Consider the following 25,145-nt stretch of genomic DNA (forward strand, 5'->3'; position numbering starts at 1 on the left):
TAAGAGTTGTAGCAAGAAGGTTTTTTTTTTAAGTACGTGTAGCATTTGGAAGCGTATCTGCTTCCATTTAAAAATGGCAACCACATAACACATTTCCATATTTTCTACCAACTAAAATTCTATTAAGATTACAATAAAAGGTTTAAAAAACTATCAGGACATTTATCAATATATTCAGAAAATGTAGATGTATGGAAACTTTCTCTTAGCTACATGAAGCAAATATTAGATGCATTTGTAAATGGGAACAACTGTAGACTAATTGTCTTTGGAAATTATTAAATATAATTGCTGAACTAAAATTTTCAATGAAAAGTCTAGAAGATTTGTTAGTATTATAAATCATAAAGATGATTATGTACATGAGACATGAGAAAGACTAGTGAGTCCTTATCTAGTGGCATCTGTTTGTTGTTGCTTCGCTAAGCCATGTCCGACTTTTTGTGACTCCATGGAGTACAGCTTGCCAGGTTTCCCTGTCTACTGTCGATCTGGAGTTTGCTCAAGCTCATGTGACATCTGACTTAATGTGAAAAGAGAAGGAAAGTGTCAAAAACGCATAGCATTTATTTTGCAAGCCTAAAAAAACATGTGGAGTAGGATAAATGAGAAGAAAACAAAGATATATGCCTAGTCACATTTCATAAAGTTTCAGTGCCCTAAGGATAAAGGCAGAAAGTACTAGGTTCCAGAGATCAAAACCATGTCACAATAAGGAACGAAAATTACGCTGATGTCATATCCTTGATTTGAGCGGTAACAGATATAACACTGTTAAGTCATTCTTTCCAAGTTCTATGTGAACATGAGTTGTACCTTCAGTTCTATAGCCAGACAAACCTGTATGAAATCACACAGAGATTGCAGCATAAAAGAGGTTGGGATGTCTCCAGCAGTAAATAACAGAAACCCTCCCTTCAGATTGGACTGATATTGTCAGTAAGCTTCTTATCTCACCTAGCTGGGAGATAGGATTAGAACAGTGAGGCTCTGCTTCTGCTTCTCTCCAGATTCTTCCTTACGCTGATAGCTTCCTGAGACTAGTTCTGAGTCTGGATGCAGCAGTCCAGGAATCGCAGCCAGACGCAGCTGCTGAGGGGAGGCACCAGCTGCCTGTTTCTCTGAGAGCAGGAAAACCCAACTTCTCTTTGGTTCAGTGTGTGTCAGACGCTTATTCCTTAGTCAGGTGCGGGCCTGGGAGCGAGAACACCATGATGGATTTATTCTCTAGTCCTCACTTTTCAGTGGGAGGGGGGAGGTTCACTTACATACGTGACTTTGATTTTAAGTTCTAATATGGATGTCTTTTTGAGTTATGTGTATATTATAACTGATTTAATTTTTTTCCTGACTTTGGGCAATAAATAGTAAGGTCAGTAACAGCAGCAGGATAGTCATTTGCAGAAATGTTCATATTCTTTATTCTGGTTGAGAAAATGGAGACATTAACAAACACCTTGACCAAAGAGTGCAACCAAGCAGACTTCCTTCTGCGTTGGTATTAAATAAGGGAACAACAGGATTTAACGAAGGATAAAAAGACTCAAGAGACACCTCAGTTAATAGGTGAGCTATCCTCTACAGAGAAGCTTGTTACTAACAGATACTCTACTTTCAAACAAATGATTGTTTAAAGATTTTGGCCTCCATTTTTCCATGATCAGTCAAGTGCTGTCAAGTGTAACTCTGCTTACACGAGACCACATGGTAGGCAGCCATGCAGTCTAGCAGCATCAGCATCTCCTGAGAGCTTTGAGATACACAAATCTCAGATCCTGCCTAGACCTACTGGATCCAACCTGTTTGTGGTGCGGGTCCCCGTTGATTCCAGTGCTTATTAAAATTTGAGGCTCCTGGGCATGGGGAACAAACTCTGAAGGCCGAATGATGATAATGGCAGTCCAGCACGATGTGTCCAGTACAGCCCAGCAGTTTACCTGATTGCTCACGCCTTTTTTTATTAAGCAAATGAGGGATTATAGCAATGAGAAGGAGGAAGTAAATATTTCATAGTCCATCATGAAACTGAATGGTAAACAAAAAGGGCTTGTTGTAAAACCCTGACACTTGTCCTAGGCAGGAATCGTAAACAACCTCCCCTCCGGCCCCAACACACACATTGAGACATTAAGAAGCATATAGTTTTCAGAACTCTCATACTGCCATTTTCTTACAGTGCTTGGTTTTTAATTTGTTAGAAGTTTCAATTTTTTTGAATAACTATGGAAAATATGCAGATTAGTTTGTAGATTTTCCTTGTTGCTAATATTAAAGCATATAAAACTATATATTTGGTATTTAAATCTTTGTGCAAGTTCATCACAAGATACTCATGCCTTGCATGTTCTGTTTTAGTCCTTTTGATATCCTCATTTATTGGAAGCCATCTTCCAGGTTTGGAAAATATTTAGTAATCCTTTCCCCAAATGTTAAATGTGGTTAGTCTTGATACACATATACTCTTTGCTTATTGAGAGGGGTGATTCTGTACTTCAGCAAATGTTTTATTTCACAGCTCCTCCATTACCTTAATCCTGTATTAGTTTCCAGCATTTCTGAGATTACAGTTAATACCTTGTCATGCTTCTGTATGATCCCACTTTCCTGCCCCTGATCTGTTACTGGAGGATATTACAATCAAATAGTGATACCTAAGTCAGATTGTACAAATTCTTTGGAGTGTTTATGTATTTGTAAAATTTTAAAAGCATGTGTATTCTGAAATATATTTAGTTCAGTTAGTTTTGAAATTTATTTAGGATTTTTATAACTAGATTAGGACGGAGGAGCCTAGTAGGCTGCAGTCCATGGAGTCGCTAAGAGTTGGACCCGACTGAGCGACTTCACTTTCACTTTTCACTTTTATGCATTGGGGAAGGAAATGGCAACCCACTCCAGTGTTCTTGCCTGGAGAATCCCAGGGACAGGGGGAGCCTGGTGGGCTGCTGTCTCTGGGGTCGCACAGAGTTGGACACGACTGAAGCGACTTAGCAGCAGCAGCATAGATAAGTTAAAGTAAGGTTATCTTGAATGTAAAGTGAAATCGAAGAATCTCATTTAAAATTTTGTAGTTTGATTCTTTTGGTGTTCTGCTTTTGTAAAATACCTTTGATTTACCAGGTTAACTGTTTTGTGTGTGTGTGTTTGAGGACACATGTTCCATGAAGACCATTATGAAACAACTTGCAGTTACCAAGTTGTCTTAAATGTCTTAGGATGTAATTATGTTCAGGAGTCCAGGCTATCTTTTGAAAACTGGCCTTGAAAACAATTATTATACAAGTGCTAGTAGTTACTACTTTTGCTGAATATTGATGGGGTAAATATTTAGTCATTTTTCTCACCTTTCAGACATGAACTTTTGAATTCAACACGTGAAGACTTGCAGCTTGATAAACCAGCTTCAGGAGGTAGGTCTCCAGTCTTATGTCAAATTGTATGTTAAATCAGAACATGATATACAAGGAACATTGTTCTAGATTCTTGAGAAGAATAATCTCCTTTTCTTCTCAATAACTCATTAACATCAGATTTCTGGGTAGACTATAAAAGGACGATGTCTGTTCTCCATTGAGATGAAAAATTTATCTGGAATAATGTGTTGAACAGTTTATTATGCTAGTCTAGATTAATCAGTTGAATGATCATCCATCTTGATACCCACAGCTTAAGGACTTGGCACAGCAAGCCATGAGCATCATCACTTGTTGTTTAAATGTGTTTTGAAGGAAATAGTCATGACTTGTTCTCTTAGTTGCTTTTGCTCTGTAGTGGAAGACATTGGGTGGGGTCATAAAATGAAAATTTTATCACTTACAGTTGGTATAATAAAAGGATTGCCAGCACTATCATAGCCCCAAACGTATTGTAACAAAAACTGCCTGCTAGCTGTTCTTTAGTAAAATGGATTCTCTTTCCTAGCTTTAATGAGGACATGTTATAGTACCTGTGTAATATTACTATTAAATTATAAATTTTCATTTTGTCGTTTTGTGAGTTTTTACACTTTTCATTCAGTGTCAGCACTGTTTTAATAAACACATTATGAAATCTTAGAGATAATTTTAGAACAGGAAAACAATACTGCCTACTTAATAATTTATTTCATGATATTTAGTAATTTTATTAATGTCATCAAACTGAAGAATTTGTGTATGTTACTCTTACAGTCAAGGAAGAGTGGTATGCCAGAATCACTAAGTTACGAAAGATGGTAGATCAGCTTTTCTGTAAAAAATTTGGTAAGTCTAATTTCCTCCCTAGCTAAAGTAGTAACAGAATAATTTTTCCAAATTTTGCTTTTTAAGAAAGTAGATACCATGGATGGCTCATCTCCAGCTCTCTTATTGTTTGCTTTTGAACATACATTATGAAAAGTTTTAAACCTGTGCAGAAGGGGAGAGAACATTGTGATGAACCCCCATGTCCTCCTGACTAAGTCACTGATACTACGGACAGGCCTTTTTTCACCGAGCGGTTCGCAGACAGGGAGGCCTTTTAGCAGTGTGCCCCAGTGGAGTGTGGAGGGCCGCCAGAGGTGCCCTGTCCTGAGGGCAGACAGTGTCCACAGTGCTTTCTGTGCTTTGTATCCCCAGACAGGTGCAGCACTTATCTTTGGTTTATCATTGTGAAGTCCTTTGTTACTTTCTTACTTAAGCATTTTCAGCTGTTCTTATGGAAAGTTGCAAATATCACTGACACTGCATTTCCTCCATCTCATTGGCTGTGCTCTTCATTCTCTCCTCAGCCCTCCCTGAAGTTCAGTCTTTACATTCTGGATCCTACTCCACAGCTGAGTCCTGAGCAGTTAGTCTCCCTCTACCTTAAAAATGGTGTATCATCTATATTGAATAGTGACTTTCACATTCAAGTCTCTAGCCCTGAAAACTCTTAACACTGAATCTGTGTATTCACCCAGCTGGTTGGCAGCTCTTCCGACTCCACGCATCCCAAGTCGAGTCCTTGACTCCCCCTGCAACCTGTCCCTTTCCTCATCCTCCTAGCGCCACCACACTCCCTGGGCGTCCAGGCCGACCCCCCTGGAGTCACGCTTGATTTCTTCATTTCCACACGGCCTCCTGCTGACTCTCCATGTACAACATAGTGCAGACCGGTGTCTTTCTCTCCTCACTGCTGTCGCCCTGTAGTCAAAGCCATGCCCCAAAGCAGCCAGCTTTCAATCTCACTGAAAACTTAAAATGGAACTTGTCACTGTTTTGTGCTCTGTGGCTTCCCTTTGTGCTGCGAATAAGTCCCACAGCCCCTGATCCCAATTGCCCGCCTTCTGGAGTCGCCTCGCCCCCTGTCCTGCTCTCTCACTTCGGCAGGAGCTGTGAGGACCGCCTGCTTGTTTTTCACTTCTGCAAGGTGGTGCCCTCCTTGGATTGCTGCACTGTCCGCATTCTTCTTTCTGGCATGTGCTTTGCTCAGGTGTGTGGTGCCGTCCTTTATACCTCAGTGTACATGTGTCTTCTTTGGAGAGGTCTTCACTGGGTGCTCAGCTGATAAACTGCAAAGCGTACTGTGTGTCATCCTGCTTTACTTTTTCTTAAAGGACTAATGGCTGCCTTTTTCCTTCCACTGTAATACAATTTGTACAACAGCCCACATCTCGTGTGTCTTGGCTGTTTGTAGAACAGTGCTTGGTGCCTGAGCAGATGATCAACAAATACTGAATGGACCAGAGTCATTAAAAACTACTGAGAAATTACTGAACCTTTCAGTCATATAGTGTACATGGGGCCTCACTGAATTATAACACTGCGAAGATCAAAGGAAGCCCAGCAGAGTGCCAGAGAGAATCAGGAGGTCACAGGGCTTGTGTCAGTTTTGTGAGAGAAACCATGTGAGTTTTACCACAGAAAGCTGAAGTCTCCTGGGTGCGGACTCTTGTTCCTCCCATGGTCTCCAGGAGTGGCGTATGGCTCTGGCTGTTACAGACCCAGGAAACCAGCTTTTAGGTGCAATTCAAGTGGCAACTACAAACTTAGTTCATTTAACTGTTTGCTGTTTTCAGAATCCGTGTACTTCAGTTTTACTTACATGGTTTAGCTCCCTGAGACTCTTAATGCCTTGAGGAAAAGTCAGAATTTCAGTTTTCCCCCCTCATTATCGTTGATTGCCCAACCTGAATACTTGGGTAGCCTCATGAAAATTTACCTCTGTGTGCATCTGGTCAGAAATCAGCTAAGGAACAATGAAGAATCTGCACTTTAAAAATCATCATATTTCCAAGCCATCTAGTGAAAGAAAATTGAGAACGGTATCATTAGAGATGCCACCGTGGGAGCACCCTAAGTCATAACTAGTCGGCATAGATAACGGCATCCAGAGGAACAGGCTTAAACTTTAGCCTCTAGGATGTTTAGTTCTAGAAATCAAACCTGGTGTGTGAGAAACAGCCAATCCTAGTAGATCATTGGTGCTTGCTAGTAAGCTGCCTTTACCCTCATGGAAGAAGAAGGCTGTGGGTGCGATAGTATAGTCACAGAAAGAAAAATTGGCCAGTAGGAAATATTTAGGCATCGAAATGGCAACCCACTCCAGTGTTCTTGCCTGGAGAATCCCAGGGACAGGGGAGCCTGGTGGGCTTCCGTCTATGGGGTCACACACAGTCAGACACGACTGAAGGGACTTAGCAGCAGCAGCAGAGCTAAGAAAATAGATAAAGAGTTTGTGTGAGATGGCGGGGGAGGAAGGAGGCTTCAGAGGGAGTGGATATATTTATACTTAAGACTGAGTTGAGTTGCTGTGGGGCAGAAACCCATGCAACATTGTAAAGCAGTTATCCTCCAATTAAAAATTTAAAAAATAGATAAGAGTTTTTATATTGTTACATTACAAACAACAAAATTCTGCTCCTGGTCTATACTTAAACTTTAGAGAGAGAGACAACAGCAGAATTGTTGCTTTCTTCAAGGCTTCTGACAAGGAAAGAGGAAAATTTAGGATTGTGGGTCATATCAAACCCAAGTCTTAAAAGTTACACTGCAGGTCGGCACCTGTGCACCCTGTGTGTCTGGTGCTGAGAACTCAGCCCCACAGGAGACGGTGGATGCTCCCCCTCCCCAAGGATTCGTGTACAGATCAGGTGATACGCGTAGCAAAGCAGCAAGTAAATATGTGGTCTATTAGAAAGTGTTAAGTGTTCAGGAAAAAGTTAAGCAAAAGTAAGCAGAATGACGCGGGAGACGGGAAAGCTTACTTAATGTAGAGGAGACGTTGTTCACGATGAGGTGAACACTCATGCACGTGACCGTCCCCCTTTCTGTAACTTGTGCTGTTACTTTTATTTTATAGGAAGTTTTGTTAGAATTAAGTTTGTGTCCTTTATTGTTATATTTAGCAGAGTGACTATAATTAATATTATTCCCAGGTGTGAGTGTGAAAGCCTTTACCATGTTTACAGAGGTAATATTTCTTTAAACTGCTCTGATCTAAATTACATTGTATTTGGTTTTTCAAATACACACTCCTTACTCATGTTGTCGGGATCCTACAATACAGTAGACCTGTTCAGGTTCGGTATTGATGAAATGAAGGAAGGAATTAAGGCAGAAGGCGTTTGAATTTGAGAGGAAAATCAAAGTGAGAGTCAAAGAAATACAGATTCTTCAAGAAGGCACTGTCTTTTTCAACTGTCAGATTATAAAATGGTTAAACGTAACACAGAACACAAGGGACACCTGTAAATGCCGATGTTTTGTAAATTGGTTCTTTCTTGTTACACCTCTGTTTGGATGTGGCTTTAAAGTTGAATTAGTAATTACATTTTTACATTTTAAAGTTTCGGTACTGCGCCTATTCAGAAACAGAATAGTAAGATGCATTCCCATATTCCTGTGTTTGTATTCAGTGATTGTTAAGGTCATTTTAAAGATGCTTTTTAAAAAGTTGACATGTCCTTTATTATGGATTTTTTTAAATATAATTTTAATGAAAATTTAGTCTCCAGTCTTCTGAATTGCTTTTCTTTCGTAAAGCTGAAGCCTTAGGGAGCACCGAAGCTAAGGCTGTACCTTACCAGAAATTTGAAGCACACCCTAATGACCTCTACGTGGAAGGACTGCCAGAAAACATTCCTTTTAGAAGTCCCTCGTGGTATGGGATCCCAAGGCTGGAAAAAATTATTCAAGTGGGCAATCGAATTAAATTTGTTATTAAAAGGTAGGATTATAATTTGCAAAAACATATTTAATGTTGTCTTTAAGAAAAGTTAATTTCATAAGAATGGGCTTCCCCCGCTCCCAATTGGACTTCACTCCCCATATTTAAAACTGAGGTATTAGATTTAGATTTGGTTTTCAAGCAGGTGTCTCTTTAGTACCAGGCACCAGATAAACAAAATTGGATCCAACAGAAACTCCATCCTTGGGAGGCTTATTGCATTGATCAGTAGTCAGGTAACCACACAGTCTGTGTGGAAGGGAGTGATGCCCTTGAGGGCATGATACACTGAAATGGCCCTGGGGAGGAAGCCTAGCTTTATGTCCTGTACAGTCAGTGAAGGGTTGAAGAGGTTTTAAAGCTGATTCCTTTTAAAACAATTTGACCTTGATCTTAAAAGGGTCACTCTGGCTTGAGTTTGGAAGATAGCAGAATGGGTAATTTGAGGGCAGAGTATGGGAGCAGAAGGCCCATTTAATACAAAGGAATTGTCCTTGAGGTAGAATTTGCTTGCTAATTGGGGTTGTGCATTTGTGTATCTTATTTGTTGGGACAAGCTTCAGGGTGACAAAGCCAGATACATCTACCTGTATTGTACTTTAGTTCACCTGAAGGATGGAAACCCAAGGTTGAACTGGGATGGGGCCGAACACATCCGTTTTGCCGCAAGTTAGCGTAAAATGCCTTGAGGACATAGAGGTGGTCCCCCCTGAATGAATCTTTGTAAATTGCTATTTTCAAAATAATCTAAAGTTACCAAGATGATTTTTTATTCACTACGGTTGAAGGTAGAATGAACCATATGGGAAGTAAAGGCGGTCTTGAATGCTCTCATCCTGATGCCAGTTGTGTTTTTACAGACCAGAGCTTCTGACACACAGCAGTACTGAAGTTACTCAGCCCAGAACGAATACGCCAGGTGAGAAAGTCGTGAGAGCCTTCTTGAAAGCTTGTAAATCAAATAGTTTCTAAGCTTTCATTAAACTTTTAATGCCATAGAATTGCTCTTTTCTCCCTTCCACTCAGAAACAATGTTTCTTGGAAGATCGACACAGGCACTCCTTGTTTTATCCAGATGAACATAGCAGTTGGGGACAAACTTGAGCTTTGAATTTGGACCCATGGTGTTTGGTAGAAATACCACGTGTCACAAATGCAAGCCATGTATGTCATGTAAAGTTTGTGCATGGAGGGTTAGTTTACATTTTTCATCTCGTTTATTTACACCCTTTGTTTGGATCTCTGATGTATATTGTATACTCCAGCACATCCCAGTTGAGGTGACCACATTTCAAGCACACAACTGCCCACTCGTGGCTAATGGGCCCAACCACGAGATTGAGACCTTCATCTTCTCTCGAGGACCTTGGTTTTAAAATGACAGATACTGTGATTGCAGCAGCTGCGCTGACATCCTGCCCAACAGAAAAGAGCTTTAAAAGGCTCGATCTCAGTTGTCAGAATGCTTTTGTTTTCTTTTTCTGAGATATATAACTGTGCCTTTCTTTCTTTCTTATGTTTTTAGTTTCCATTCCATAATGTCAGATAAAGTGACCATAATGTCTAGGTCTGCACATTAGGTTCTGTAGGTTCTGCAACCTTAGGAACTTATGTTGCTAAGAACCAATAATGGGTTCTGAATTTTTGTTGTTAAATCTTTCCCCATTCCTTCTTTTTCTTTCTTTTGTTTTTTCAGTTAATCATTCTTGTAAATGCTAAGGTGAACTGCTGTCCAAAGTGGGTTATTTGTCTGTTCTACAGTACTGATTGTTGAGTTTTAGGTACCTGGGTGCAACTGGTGAAAGTCGTCAGTATGCTAAACAGATGGTATAATCTTTTTGTATATTTGTTGTATTTAAAGGGATATGGTTGTGTTACAAATAAAGAGTAAGGAAGTAAACCAGATTACAGATGTGAATAGTGCTCAGTGACACCTCCCTAATCACTTTATCATTCATTTCTTGCGGTGATGAGTGAAGTTTTCCTTTGTGTAAATCTGTAGGCATACATGTATTCAATAAAACAAGGAAGGCCTGTTTAGAAAAGTGAATACAATTGAAGCTCCTCTAGTTGAACCTGGTACCGGAGGCCTGGGTCCTTATATAGGTGGTCCTTCTACTCCTGAGAGGGTTCTTTGATGTACCTCCAAGGAGGAGTGTTTAAAAACTATTCACTCTAAATGCTTCTGAGCAAGCTCTTCTGTATCTACATTGTGCACTTAAATTGGAATTCTTTCTCCCTGAACTTCTTGACAAGTGTAGGAAATCATTCTTTTCCTTATGAACAGAAGTTTTTGCTCTTAAGAAAAGTTGTATGAAGTGTGTCCCTGGATATACACCTGAAACTGTTACAGTGTAATATGCTGATTACATCTCAGGTTTTAAAAAATGGCATCACTGGAAAAATAGCATCCAATCTGATTTTGTGTCAGCACCCATAAGGGACATGGTTAATTAGATTGATTTTTGCTTTCTAGTCAAAGAAGATTGGAATGTCAGAATTACCAAGCTACGGAAGCAAGTGGAAGAGATTTTTAATTTGAAATTTGGTAAGTAAAGCATCGTCTTAGTTTTAAAATGTTAATGAAAGGCAATGTTCTGAATGAACATTTTAGCAGTTCAGGACCTAAAGAGGGAAGATCTCAGAAGCTGGGTTTGACTTTTTTTCCGGTCTGACATTGGCTGCTTAAACCGAGCGCGTTACCTTCTGTCCCCTGGGCTCCCGCTTTCTCGTGCGTCAGAGCGGGAGAGTGTGGGAGGTCTTGGGAGGGACCTCAGTCCTGCCGTCTGCACCTGTGACATGGCTGACACCATGTGACACATGGGTTTGATCATCTGTTTCAACGTAGATGTGTTGACAGTGGTTGCCTGGAGTGCTGTCTTGAGGATTCTGACAAGGCTCAGCAAGTGTTTCAGTTGATTGGGTATGTCTCATGGAGAAGGAAGGAAGGAGTAGAGTGATCCCAGTATTCCTGGGACGTTGCCATCATTGTTTCAATATCTGACATTAACGTTTGTGTCCTGGATCAGGAGCCTTCAGTACACCTGACCAGTCTGCTCAGGTGCATCTTCTGGTGCACCTCTTACCTTGGGCATGCGGGATCTTAGTTCCTCAACCAGGGATCAAACCCAGGCCCTCAGCAGTGAAAGCACAGAGTCCCAGCCTCTGGACCACCAAGGAATTTCCTGTTATCTTTTAAACCAGATGTTGGGTTCAAGGGCTAGGTACTTGCCATATGGCTGTAGTTCATTTCCTCCAGGAGCACAGAAGACAATTTTGATTGTCCTGTGGGGATAATTAATTGTCCTGGCCAAAGGGACAGTTAATTATCCCTTTGATTCGAAGTGTTAAAATGTTTCTCTTATTTTTTTAGGCTTGTTCTTCAGTTTTCCCCAATGTACTAAGATACCTACAATGTTAAGTGGAAATTGCTAGATTGCTGGGAACTTTGACACAATGTAGTTGAGCATGCACGGATGTCAGCTACACTTACTGTGGTGATCACTTGAGAATATATGCAAATAGCAAATCATTATGCCATACACTTGAAACTAACATAGTGTTACATGTTCATTGTATCACAATTTAAAAATACATATAATAAAAGCATAAAAAGAGACTGCTGTCAGACAAAAGTAAAAGATTGTCTGTAAAATCTTACCTTTCATGAGTTATGTTTTCTTACACTTTCAGCTCAAGCTCTTGGACTCACAGAGGCAGTCAAAGTACCATACCCGGTGTTTGAATCAAACCCCGAGTTCCTTTATGTAGAAGGCTTGCCAGAAGGAATTCCCTTTCGAAGCCCTACCTGGTTTGGAATTCCAAGACTGGAAAGGATTGTGCGTGGAAGTAATAAAATCAAGTTTGTTGTTAAAAAGTAAGTTCTCTTTGCCATTGCAATCCTTTCTGGAATTTAGGCAATTAAGTTGTATTTCTGTTGAAAATCTTCTCTAACTTCAGGTTATGGCTAAGCCTTTGAGGTCCATGATAGAAAGTGTAGCATGAGCCTGGGACCTCACCTTGTCCATTGCTGCTCTTTTAACCTGATCTTGATTTTTTTTTTCACCTTGATTTTCTTCATCAGTACAAGGAGAGTTGTACTTGCCCCACAACAGTGGTGCTGACATTTGCTGAGAGATGCTATGATGTCTCTATAAGTATCTTATCTATAGATTCTTGAAGGAAGAAAGAAACTGCTGATTTTTAATGTGCTCTGTTTATTCTGGTTAAACTTACAGGCAACTGAATTTCAACAATTAAGTTTCTCGTTTATATGTCTGCAGAATTTCAGGAGCTGAAGAAACTAAACTCCTGTTAGTTTTCATTTTCATGAAAGTGAAAGTCGCTCAGTCATGTCTGACTCTTTGCCACCCCATGGACTGTACAGTCCATGGAATTCTCCAGGCCAGAATGCTGGAGTGGGTGGCCTTTCCCTTTTCCAGGGGATCTTCCCAACCCAGGGATTGAACCCAGGTCTCCTGCATTGCAGGAGTATTCTTTACCAGCTGAGCCACAAGGGAAGCCCAAGAATACTGGAGTGGGTCACCTTTCCCTTCTCCAGGGGGTCTTCCCAACACAGGAATCAAACTGGGGTCTCCTGCATTGCAGGCATATTCTTTACCAACTGAGCTATCATGAAAGAAGTCATTTACTCTTCCTAAAATCTTTCAGCAGCTAGTTGTGGGAAGGAAAAGTCTTTTTTTTTTTTTTTTGTCCACAATGATAGAGATTATTTTTGCCTTACAGAGTTATTTTGTGGTCACCTTCATTTAAAAAAAAATTGGTCATCACAAGTTTTACTAGTTATGAAGACCAATATTATACTGGCCACTGTAACGATTCTTGGTTTTCTCTCTAGACCTGAACTAGTTGTTTCCTACTTGCCTCCTGGAATGGCTAGTAAAATAAACACTAAAGGTAAGAGATTATGTATACTTTATTATATTTCAGTGTGTTAAAACATACTGAGTCACTGTCAGATATTTGGCAAGGGTGGCTTTTGATTTGTTTTTGAGCTTTTTAAGGTATTTTATTTAATGCCTGCCCCCCCCCAAAATAAGTAAACCTTCCATTGGCAGTTTCATATTGCAGTCATCCTTCATTCAAGTGTCCGCAGCTACCATCAGTTTAACTATTCAAGTTTCTTTGCAAGAGCCAAACTGAATTTCAGTACTCCGCTTTTATAGACCACTCCCTTATGGACTGTTTACAATATCCAAAAGAAATGGTATACGCTTACTTTACAGCTTTGCAGTCCCCGAAAAGACCACGAAGCCCCGGGAGTAATTCGAAGGTTCCTGAAATTGAGGTCACTGTGGAAGGTGAGATTGCTCTGTGGCCCTGTCTGTCCACTCATGAGTTCACTGCCTTCAGCTGTGGCTTCTTCACTCTAGTGTTGACATTAGGAAAATGGGCCTTCACAAAACTTGTTTTAGGTGTGGCAAGCTAACCTGTGGTAAGTCTAGATTTCTAAATGTTTTTCATCAACAGTTTCAAGTAGAAGATGAAATTTCTCCTCAGCCTCGCCACTACGTGTTATTTTCTGCTTTTAGATAATATCCATCTTAATGAGTGTCCTTTCCTTTTTATTGATGAGTAATATTCCATTGTGTGGATGTGTTTGTTTATTTTGTTTATTTATTCATCACCTGATGGACATCTGGGTAGTACTACTTTTTGACTATTTGTGAGTAATGCCACTCTGAATATTCATGTACAAGGGCAGTGGTGGGTTAATGAAAAGCTCTTTTGACCTGCCTTCAGGATGATGGGGTGGAAAGATCCAGCTTCTCCAGAAATACCTTGCTTTACCACTATGCCATTTAAGAAAGCTTTGGTTTTTATTCAGTAGCTTGACGTAATTAAAGATTAGAATGTTGAATCTTCATATTTTATTGACTTCTGAGGCCATAGTCAGGCTTTTAGTGGAAAACAACTCAGAACCCGTAGCATTGTTTCTGTGTATTTCTTAGAATTCAAAGAAAAGATACGCCAAAAATAGCTAGAGAATCCAAAGGAGAGCTTCATAGTGGAGATGATGTACTTGTATCTAAAATCGTGTTTATGTTTAGAGGCTGAAAGGAAAACATAAAGGCAAACATAAGTGACCAGTGGCTTCAAAATGTTGTGGTGAACCATTAAGTGAGCTGAAAGTTCCTCCTATCAGCCAGAAAGCTAGATGTGTTTTGGGGGAATGCCTCATTGTAGGATGGAAGTAGAAAACGGGGAGAGGCCTGTAGAACTCACAGAGTGGCTTTTCCTTTGCAGACTGCTTATGTCCTCATTGGACTCAGACTTTTCCAGCACAGGTTGGCCTTCAAGAGCCTATTGTACAGAAGTCACTTGCAGGAGATTGATTGTGTGTGCTGACTATGTTTTTTGTTTGTTTTTTATTCTTCTTTAGGCCCTAATAACAGCAATCCTCAAACCTCAGCCGTTCGGACTCCTACCCAGACGAATGGGTCTAATGTTCCCTTCAAGCCTCGAGGGAGGGAGTTTTCCTTTGGTAAATGTATACTTCATTTTTCTTGATTTCATTACTTCAGATAAAAGGAATTAGTAGAATGCTGTATTTTGCTAGTTGCACTGTTTTTTTATTTGGTGAGTCAGTGTATATTAACAGTTAAAGGCGCAAACTACAGAGGTGGATTGAGTTCAAACCTGGCTCTAGTACTTATGGTTCCGTGACCTTGGGCAAGCTGGTTAACCTCTCTGTGCCTCCATTTCTTTGCCTGTAGATGGGGATAGCATTATTTCCTGTTCCGTGAAGTGATTTTTAAGATGATCAGTACAGATCATCTAAAGGGTAGAATTGTATCTGGCACAGAGTAGATACTATAATTGTTTGGGGGGGGGTATTTTGGTCTTTGTTTGTTAATTTGTAGCTGACATATTAGTAATATAATAAGTTAAAATTAAGTTAGTTGCTCAGTTGTGTCCGACTCTTTGCGACCCCATGGACTGTAGCCCACCAGGCTCCTCCGTCCATGGACCTTTCCAGGTCTCCAGCATTGCAGACAGACTCTTTACCATCTGAGCCACCAGGGAACCCCAGTAATATAATAAAACAGTTAAATAATGCATCAGGATTAGAATAGTTAACCAAGACATGACTGTGTTGGAAACCTGTGTATTTTTTATTTTGCACTGAGTAAAGATGCACAATGAAAGAAGATGAAGACGTTCCTAACCTTGGATGTATACTAGTAACTATTACTGACATTTTTTTCTGTGGTGTTTTTTTTTTTTTCATGCAGAGGCCTGGAATGCCAAAATCACAGACCTAAAACAGAAAGTTGAAAATCTTTTCAATGAAAAATGTGGTAAGTTTATTTTGAAGTATTATTGTTATTAAAATATGAGGTAGGTTTTTTATAAAACAGAAAAATGTGATCAGTGTAAAAAGTTCAGCATTTAAATACTATCATCAGATGTGTGTGGGCTTTGTAGGCATGAATTTGATCGTTTTTCCCACATTTCTTCAAGAAATTGAAAACATTTTTCTAAAATTAAAATGCACTTGATTTTTTTAAAGAATAGTTTTAGTAACTGCAAAATGTAGTTTGAATGCTTCTTTTTTTAAAGGTTTAATTTTTTAGAAAATTATGTATATGAGAAACGATGTGTGTGTTTTGGTTTTTTAGGTGAAGCTCTTGGCCTTAAACAAGCTGTGAAAGTGCCGTTTGCATTATTTGAGTCTTTCCCAGAAGACTTTTATGTGGAAGGCTTACCCGAGGGTGTGCCATTCCGACGACCGTCTACTTTTGGCATTCCAAGGCTGGAGAAGATACTCAGAAACAAAGCCAAAATTAAATTCATCATTAAAAAGTAAGGAAATAAAATGAAACGAGCTTGCCCCCTGAGTTGGTACAGTTTGACTCTGGGAGATGGCATGTGGATTCAGCTTTGGGGCCCTAGAGTCGGAGAAGCTCTTTCAGCTGTACTTGTGTATATATTTAAAAATTTTTGTAAGTGGTCAAAAGAGGGAAGGAGGGCTGTGACTTTTCACAGGGATAACAACTTGATTTTGCAAAGTCTCCTTATAGTCATATTTTTACTGGTTGATATGGGTGGAATCTTAAGTGGAGGTTCAGTGTTCTAAAGCCTTTTTATTTCTCCAGTTTACAGAATAGTTTAAATCTCTCTTCTGTTTGCTTGGGATCTGTGAATTATACCAGCACAGCTGAAGCAGATGAAAGTAACTGGAGTTAATAAAATATGTATCAGTGTCCAGCAATTGTTCAAAATTAGTTGAAAGGAATTTTAGGATTTATTTATTTATTAATGGCCACCCTGTGTACTTTCAGCCAAGTCTCTAGAGGCTAGGACCCTGCCTCTGCTTCCTCAGAGAGACAGACTGTTTAATTTTTACTTTTTGGCCTTGCCATGAGGCGTGTGGGATCTTAGTTCCTCACCCAGGGATCAAACCTACGTCCCTTTATTGCAAACCTGTTATTGAAGTCTTAACCAGTACCTTCAGGGAAGACCCAAGAGAGACTGACTCTTGGTACTTGACTTTTCACAGCCTGTCTCTTTATATTTCCACGCTACCTGCATGCAGGGCTCTTGTGTTTCCTTCTCAAGTCTAGCATTGCCTCTTTCTAGGATATATTGAAACCACAGGAAGAAGTAGAAAGTTACTAGCTTTTTCAGTATCTTACTTGTTTGATTTTTAATGTTTTAGTATTGCAATACTAACACACATGCTTTTTCTCTTGTTTTTAGGCCAGAAATGTTTGAGACTGCAATTAAGGAGAGCACCTCCTCATCTAAGAGCCCTCCAAGTAAGCATTTTGCTACAGAAAACACTTTGTCAGGTGCTTACTTTGCAGTAGTAATTTTAAAAATTATTGCAAGAGTAGCTGTTGAGATAAAACCTGAAAAGTGCATTCAAAGTCGGGGTTGTGTCTAGTTTACGATTTTTAAGTTTTTTAATAAGTTAAGGATCTCTGCATGTCTGATGCTCTGCAAAGCAGCACGCGGAAGACAAAAAATGAAAAACGTCGTTCAGGAAGCCCAGTGTCACAGAACAAGAAAACATGTCACAAGGAACAAAGTTGGCTTAAGATATGGTCTTTTATAGTCTGTTATTGTAAGCATTAGGGAAGATTTAATTACCTTTTGTGTATGTTTTAATCTGAGGTTTCCATTTTCAGGAAAAATCAATTCATCACCCAGTGTTAATACTACTGCATCAGGTGTTGAAGACCTTAACATCATTCAGGTGACAATTCCAGGTATGATCTCTCTGCCTTAATTATAGCTTGTTAGCACTTCATGGAGATTGAATATACTGCACATTGTCTGTTGTTTCCCTACCCCCTGCAGAAATTATTAACCAAATACATCACCACGTCAGTTTATCTCTATAAACAGTGCTTGGCAATTATTAGATTCAACATGAACTAAAACCTGTAGGCTACCCAGATGCCTAATGTGTTTAAAAAATTTGTATGAAACAGCAAGCAAAACTCTTTATAACTGGAATGATGTTGTTGCATTTTTAGTTTAGTGCTCTTATTAAATTGTTTGGTTAAATCATTTCAATCTTGATTGATTTTTTTAAAAAACATTCCCAAAATATAAAATTACATAAAGCACCTAAAAATGTATCCGGTATTAAAATGGCATTGTTAAGTTACAGCTTTCTCTTAACCTTTTTAGATGATGATAATGAAAGACTATCAAAAGTTGAAAAAGCTCGACAGCTAAGAGAGCAAGTTAATGACCTCTTCAGTCGAAAATTTGGTAAGTTTTACATTTGCATATGGGCTTTCCAGGTGTCTCAGCATCTGCCTGCCAATCAGGAAACGCAGGTTCCATCTCTGGGTTGGGAAGATCCCCTGGAGGTGGAAATGGCTGCCCACTTCAATATTCTTGCCTGGGAAATCCCATGAACAGAGGAGCCTAGTGGCTCCTATAGTCCATAGGGTTGCAAAGAGTCAGACATGACTGAGCATGGTTGCAGGCATTTGCATAGTACAGCTTGCAGTAAGCCAGGAAAACTTTGACTCAGTTGGATCTTAAAACTGAATTATGCTCAGGTAGTTGTCATCTGTGCTTCTGTAAACCCTCACTAAGGTGGACTCTCTGCTTTTATGCCATTTGTCTCACTATAGGTGAAGCCATTGGGATGGGTTTCCCCGTGAAGGTTCCCTACAGGAAAATCACAATTAACCCTGGCTGTGTGGTGGTTGATGGCATGCCCCCCGGAGTGTCATTCAAAGCCCCCAGCTATCTGGAAATCAGCTCCATGAGAAGGATCTTAGATTCTGCTGAGTTCATTAAATTCACAGTCATTAGGTACGTGGAGTGACTTGCTTGGTCATAAGAATGAACCTGCAGATCACTGAGGCCGAGTCATCTTCCAAAATGTGGTCCTCTGTAGTAAGTTTACTGTGCGATGACATGAACTAACACAGTCCTTCAGTTACTGTGAGATTCTTTCGTCCCTGTGCTGACTCTTAATTCTCTGGTTTTTAAGGCAAGGTGTTGTTAGCACACCGTGACCTGTGGACCAGCTCCAGCCCGCCACGTGTTTTTATTTTTATGTATTGTTGAAACCCAGTCACTCCTGCTTGTTTACATACTGTCTGTGGCTGCCTTCATGTTGCAGTGATAAACTTAAGTAGCTGGAACAGAGACGGTGTGGTCTAGAAATGTTTATGTCTGGCCCTGTACAGGAAAATGTTGCCAGCCCCTGCCTGAGGCATCTCTTCCCGGGCTTCAGGTCAGACGAGGATCCAGTGCTAAGTCCCTTCTGTTTCCTTGTCTGTCCAGTGAGATGGTAGTTGTTCCCTCGGGGAGTGGGAGCTGCTTACCCACAGGGTAGGAATGGCTGCTGCACCTGCACACTCAGAGCACTGTGAGGGTTCCATTCGTTGACATGTGCTTGTCACAGTAAGTGCTACACACATCCCCTTTGCCATCACCAAAGTAGGAGTTCCCAGGGCCCTTCACGCTTCTCTTCCACCGCCCCCAAACTTCAAGTTCCCACTGTCTGCTTAGGACCAACACTCAAATAGTTAATGTCTTATCCTCCCAAAGCTTCTTCTCATTTCACTAAAATTACTCTAATTTCCTGGTATTTATTTGTGTGTGTGTGTGGAAAACAGAGTCGTGGTGGTTGTTGTGTGTGTGTTTTTTTTTTTCGGTGTATTCGTTTCTAATTGAGGGAACGTTGCTTTACAATCTGGTGTTGGTTTCTGCCATAGGCACACGTGTCCCCTCCCACGCCCCCCCCCCAACCCCTCGGGGTGTCCCAGAGCCCCCGTCTGAGCTCCCTGAGCCAGGCAGCAAATCCCCACTGGTTGTCTAGTTCACGTGTGGTTGTGTATATGTCCCTGTCTACTCTGCCTGTCCGTCCCTCCCGCTCCTTCCCCTTCACTCTCCCACCTCCCCAGAACTCAGCTGTGGTTAAATATACCCATTCATGGTCCAGTTCCCGCTGTCTGCTTAGGACCGACGCTCAGAAAGAGCTAATGTATTACTCTCCCAAAGCCTTTTCTCATTTTACTGAAATTACTCTCTTTCCCTTTACTTTGCTCCCATTTTTCCCCCACTATCTCTGGTGTAGCGTTTTCTAATCATGTGCCCTAATGGTTACTTACCTGTCTATAGGTGTAAAAGCAGAAGATTAAATGGTAGTGGGCAGCTTTTGTGTTTCTAGCACATAAGTAACATGGGCTAAATGTTAGTTGAATAAAAATATACATGTAAATTCCTGTAGAGTAAAAAAAACACTTGTACCATCTGTTTCTCTCTTTAGACCATTTCCAGGACTTGTGATTAATAACCGTGAGTATTTCTGGATGTCTTTTTTTTCTTTTCTTTTCTGGGATGTGAGAAAAGGGGATGGGTGGGTTTATGCAGGTCTGTGTGTACACTTACAGGCGTAATCCAGCAGTAATCATTCAAAGTCGTTTTAGCCCTCAGCATAAAGCACCGGTCACTTTGTGGATGTGATATTGGGCAAGTTGCTTCACTTTTTAAGATCTGTCTACTTACTCGTATAATCAAATAGTAATGATACTTGCACCCATATTGGCAGTTTTAGAGCATTTTAAAAGATACATTTTTATGTCAAGCCTCTAACACAGGGACTAGCAAGCTCCTTACTGTGTAAATATACAGTTCTGATATCGGGCCCATGTGCTTATGTCAGACTTGAGAAATTACAACAGAGCAACCTGTAAAGCCTAAAATACTTACTCAGTGCCTCTTTGTGATGAGGTTTGTGGACTCCTGATCTTTAGTATGTGTTCAGTAAGCACTATCTATATTTATTCCTGTTTTTACCATTGCTACTTTTACTATTATTTTCTGATTACTGGGCTAGAGAAAGCAAGTCTTTTAACGTGATTTAGCGGCTTCTGTTAATATCGAGGCATTGTGTCTGGCAGTCATTGGGCTCTCAGATAATCTTGCACAAACAAGTGTAAGTGTTCTTCCAGCTCCCCGATATTCCTGTCATTTTAAACATATGTGTGTGTGTGTTGTTGTTGGGTTTTTTCTGTGTGAAACAATTATGCTAATAATGTTTTATGTTCTTCTGTTACCTTTCTTGTTAAAAAATTTTCCAAAGTGACAGTTATTCTTCACTGATACACCATTAGCATTTCAGTCATTTTTCCAGCTGGTGTCATCTCAACTCTTTAACATCCATCTATATCGAGCTTTCTGTTCTATATTTGTTGGGAAAGTGTTCAGGAGTTTTCAGTGACCACTGCGCAGCTGAGCCCTGTGTGCTGTTGGTTCCCCGCCTGAGCTGAGAGACACGCGCTGTTGTGCCTGTTCCCGCCGCCCCGTTGGGCTTCACACTGTTGATGCTCTTTGGCTGTCTTGCCTTTAGCGTCACGGATTTGGTCTTGTCTCTTCTGCCTCCCAGTTTTGAGTTTCATTTTATCCTAAAATGTATTTACTTACTTGTTCCCCCAAGCCACTGGTTCTTTTTCAATAGACTCTGTTTTTATTATACTCTATCTTGGCCAAGTGTGTCAGTGTCTGGGGATGTCAGTAATGAAGGAAATCTTGCTTCATAGATTTTTCGGTCATCTTCCGCATTCAGCTTTAATTAACACCAGAGATCTTTAAAGGACCAACCCCTGATAAGGTGTGGGGTTTTTGTTTTGTCTTGATTTTTGGAAAACTTTTTTGATTGCAATTCATCTCCCTTCTATGTAACTTTTAATTTCAAAAGACATTGTATTTCATGCCTCCTTACCCCTTTACTGTGTCTTTAAAGTGTTCAGCTTTGTTCTTTTCCTTGTGTGGTAATATTTTACAGAATTTTATGGTAATTACTATGAATGAGTTAGTTACTTGGATGGGATCTACTGCAACTTTTAATCTTTGTTCCCTCCTTCTCATAAGGAAAATAGTGTCTCTTATAGCAGAGTTGGAGCATCAGGTTAGAGAATGTATGCAAAAATGCTTTTCAAATGTAGCAGTGTATCATTGTTACTTAAATGAATCTGCTTGCTTTTCAGAGTTGGTTGATCAGAACGAGTCAGAAGGTCCAGTGATCCAAGGTAAATTAAGCGGGGTAAAATGTGGAAATAGTCCTGCTTACGTGGTAAACCAGATGCATCCTTTGTGTGGCCTCACGTGCTAGTGTGCACCTAACTCTCAGTCAGTTCCACAGCACACACGGCCACATGTATGCACACACGCGAGCACACGCAGATGTGGCTTCTTTGACTCTGAAAGCCTAGGTGGGCTCACATGCAGGTCCTCACTGGGAACTGGGCCGCATGCCAGTGGCTCCACCTTCCCATGTCAAGCTCAGGCTCAGGAACCTGAGACCAGTGGCATTCAGTGTGGTTGTGTGACAAGAAGGTTGTCTTTTAACTTGGTGCTTTATGCCCTTCATTTCTAATGGTTGCTGTAAGCCAGACTGTTGGCTGAAAATGCACGTGTTGTAGTTTTAAAAATTACTTAGAAGCAAGTGTTTGTTTAGGCCTGCTATGTGATTCACTGAAAGTAATGAAAGGCTTTCATTAAAAGGGATCCCGCAGAAGGAAGGGAAAAAAGACATAAAGAACCTCCTACTTTCCTGTGGACCTGTGTTAAGATTGTTATTGATTGTGTAAGATACCAGGTTTCAGAAAAACAGATTTTTGACAGTCCAGTTGAGTAACCGTGTTTTTAATTCCCCAAATTTGTAGCTATTGTTTCATCCTAGACAGAGGCTTTGTGTATGTCTAGAGAGCTTCCTCCCTCTAGGCTTTTTACATAACTGAAGGTGACTTTTGATCAGTGTTTTAATAAAATCTTCATGTGTTTCTCTTCAGAATCAGCCGAGCCAACCCAATTGGAGGTTCCTGCAACCGAAGGTAAAAAGGGTAGCCTGGTTGTCAAAAATTGAAGTGCCAAAGACAAAAGATTAATTGTGGTTTAGAAGCTCTTTACTTGGAACCACGTGGTGGTTTTGTTCCTTGGTTTCTGGGTAAAGTGGGTTTGTAGTTTATGCCCAGAAGCACTGTATTTAGAGATGACTTACAGGTTCTTTTCTTCCATTTTCCCCAAATGACTCTTAATGAATTATGAAATAGTTGAATGACTACTTTGAAACCTAGATTCAGCTAGTGTGGGTCCTTTACATGCATAATTAATAAGGCGTTTGTGACTTTGAAAATCTAAGTAACAAACTTTAGACCTTAACTGCTGGAGAAGAGTCTCTGGTTGCTGCCATTTTTAGTATCCTGTCGAGTTGCAGTGAATAGTTTGGTATGAGTAGATGTATAATCAAGCAGATCTGCATTCATAGCGCAGTTAATCGGTTCCCTTTTGTTTTTCTTGATAGAAGTAAAGGAGACTGATGGAAACTCCCAAATCAAGCAAGAACCAGACCCTACGTGGTAGAACTCTTCCCTCCTAGGGTAAATCAGCTTCTGTGTCCAGGACACCATGTAGTGTCTCGGAGAACCTTCCTGCATATTCGTAAGCTGAAGTGTTTTCCCTGCTTCAGCCATGAATGGTGGCCCCACCTTCGGGGCACATGAGGACCAGGTATAAGCTATACTGGGCAGTCTGAGCTAGCAGGCTCAAGCATAGAGATTTTCCTTGGATCAACGTTTGTCTATCAGGCAAAGATGTTAAAGCACTTTGCCCTCAATGGAAAGTGTTTTGTTTCTGATTTGTAGGTTAATTCTTGTCCTTGCCATTGGATGCACTGCGAGTCAGTGTCACCAGACTGACTCTCCCCTAATCACTGTAACAGTATTTGCAGTCTGGCTGAGCTACATAATCCATTGTGTATCTTGGTATGATTTGGCCTGATCCAGTCATTCCAAACATCTTAAACCTTTCCAGGAGGGGTGTTCCTAGACCAGGAGTCAGTGAGTCTTGGTGTTCATGTCATGCTGAACCTCTCAGCCCCAGCATCGACTGTTTCCATGAGAGTTAGAGGGAACAGTAATCTCTCACCCATAGCTGACCCTCTAGTTTTTTTATACGGAGACTTTTTTGGTCATGGAATGGACCATGTACCTCCAAGTCCCTGGACTGAAGTGGTAATTAAGTTGTGATATTAGTGAAAATCATAAATTCCTATAATCAAATTAACCTGTTTTCTCGCTTGTCTGTTTTCTCTCCTGTTTTAGCTTAAAGTATCAGTGGGTGAGAAGAGCTTTTCGGACCTGTTACTGCCCCAGGCTGTGTAATATACTTGTATAACAGAAATACCTTCTATACAAACCTTTTTTTCTACTTTTAGATAGAAATGTCTACTTTTTCAGCAGTTCTGTGAATTGAATTAAAGAGCAGAGTGACTGTAGATTTGGAATGGCTGGTTTCCTTGGGAATGTATTATAAGGATTTTACAGCAGTGCTGGAAAAACGACAGGGAAAATGACAGGGGTGGAGCTCATCAGATCTTTTACATATTCAGCAGAGCCTTCAGCGATGGTGTTTGTTTTCCAATCAAGTGAAGATATCTCCTACTGGAACATCTCAGCTTCGGCAGTGAAGAAAACCCCTGTGATATAGTTCAGCTCTTTAGTTTTTCTATTGGAGAAAATCATTTAAATGATTCTTTTGTTCACGGCTCTCCTTAATGACTGAGTGAACAGTTAGTATCTGTATATTTGACTAAACCTTTTCCTAAGCTCTCTGTCATGGTTCATATGTTTTTTATCCTCATTAAAACACAACCATCAGGATCAACTAACAGCCAGTAAGAGGTCGGTAATCTCAGCGTGTGGCTTATAGATGGAATACAGAGAACCTCTTCCATCCACATTTACTTTTCATCCAAATAAAATGCATGGCGTACCAGAAGTTTGAGGTCAGGTATGAGTGTTGGGGCGAGCTGAACAACACTAGAGCCTCACTGCTCTGCGCCGGTTGTGGTGTGGAATTCCTTGGAACGCTACCCCAGCTTGGCTCAGAACTTGGGGAGGAGGGGTTTTGTTGCCTTCGTTACTCTGCGGTTGAACCAGTGACACTGAGGCCCCAGTATGGGCAGTGAGCGGTCAGTCAGCTGACCAGGCACCCTCTGACATTCTGCGCCATTTGTAGGAGAATCTCACCAACAGTAAGAGATGTAAAATACCAGCTATACGAAAGCTAGCGTATGTGATGGCATAGAGTTTCCATTAGCTTTATCACAATATTCACAATGGAGAATTATATTACATGGTAGCAGAAATAGGCATTTTTATGTGTTGCTTATATTTTACCTCAAATTAAATTGTAGATATAGGGTAATAAATAAAATCCATCCATGCCTTTCACACACTAATTCATTTCTTTCTAAGGTGTTTTCATGACTGTCGGGAAACTTGGGGCGGCTTGGTGGTAGGCGGATTGTGAGGTGAGGTCAGGTCGCTGCTGTCCAGAGGCTCCGTGCCGGGGGGGACACCCCTGCCGGGGGTGAGTCTGAGACCACTGTGCCTCTGGTCTGAGCTGGGGCTGGAGCCCCCACCTGTTTGTCCATGACCTGCCAACTGCATGCAATGTTTGAGGTCAATCCCTCCCAG

The 25,145-nt window shown here is 40.6% G+C and overlaps 1 protein-coding gene across 1 annotated transcript in view; it reads left to right on the forward strand.

The window, feature by feature from the left end:
• Positions 1-24,891, forward strand: part of GTF2I (general transcription factor IIi) — a 78,681-nt gene extending 53,790 nt beyond the window's left edge. The window contains exons 16-35 of the mRNA XM_055409998.2: positions 3,352-3,410; positions 4,170-4,241; positions 7,983-8,166; positions 9,027-9,085; positions 10,643-10,714; positions 11,860-12,043; positions 13,025-13,083; positions 13,413-13,487; positions 14,570-14,671; positions 15,423-15,488; positions 15,810-15,993; positions 16,891-16,949; positions 17,322-17,402; positions 17,830-17,913; positions 18,285-18,468; positions 19,934-19,962; positions 21,654-21,695; positions 22,458-22,499; positions 22,970-23,045; positions 23,769-24,891. Coding sequence (XP_055265973.1) covers positions 3,352-3,410; positions 4,170-4,241; positions 7,983-8,166; positions 9,027-9,085; positions 10,643-10,714; positions 11,860-12,043; positions 13,025-13,083; positions 13,413-13,487; positions 14,570-14,671; positions 15,423-15,488; positions 15,810-15,993; positions 16,891-16,949; positions 17,322-17,402; positions 17,830-17,913; positions 18,285-18,468; positions 19,934-19,962; positions 21,654-21,695; positions 22,458-22,499; positions 22,970-23,028 — 1,696 coding nt within the window. The 3' untranslated portion in view covers positions 23,029-23,045; positions 23,769-24,891. The remainder of the gene's footprint in view (positions 1-3,351; positions 3,411-4,169; positions 4,242-7,982; positions 8,167-9,026; positions 9,086-10,642; positions 10,715-11,859; positions 12,044-13,024; positions 13,084-13,412; positions 13,488-14,569; positions 14,672-15,422; positions 15,489-15,809; positions 15,994-16,890; positions 16,950-17,321; positions 17,403-17,829; positions 17,914-18,284; positions 18,469-19,933; positions 19,963-21,653; positions 21,696-22,457; positions 22,500-22,969; positions 23,046-23,768) is intronic.
• The last annotated feature ends 254 nt before the right edge of the window (positions 24,892-25,145 follow it).

Source organism: Moschus berezovskii, chromosome 27 (assembly GCF_049115385.1).
Source record: "Moschus berezovskii isolate FMDL1 chromosome 27, NW_MosBer_1.0, whole genome shotgun sequence".
NCBI classification, from domain to species: Eukaryota; Metazoa; Chordata; class Mammalia; order Artiodactyla; family Moschidae; genus Moschus; species Moschus berezovskii.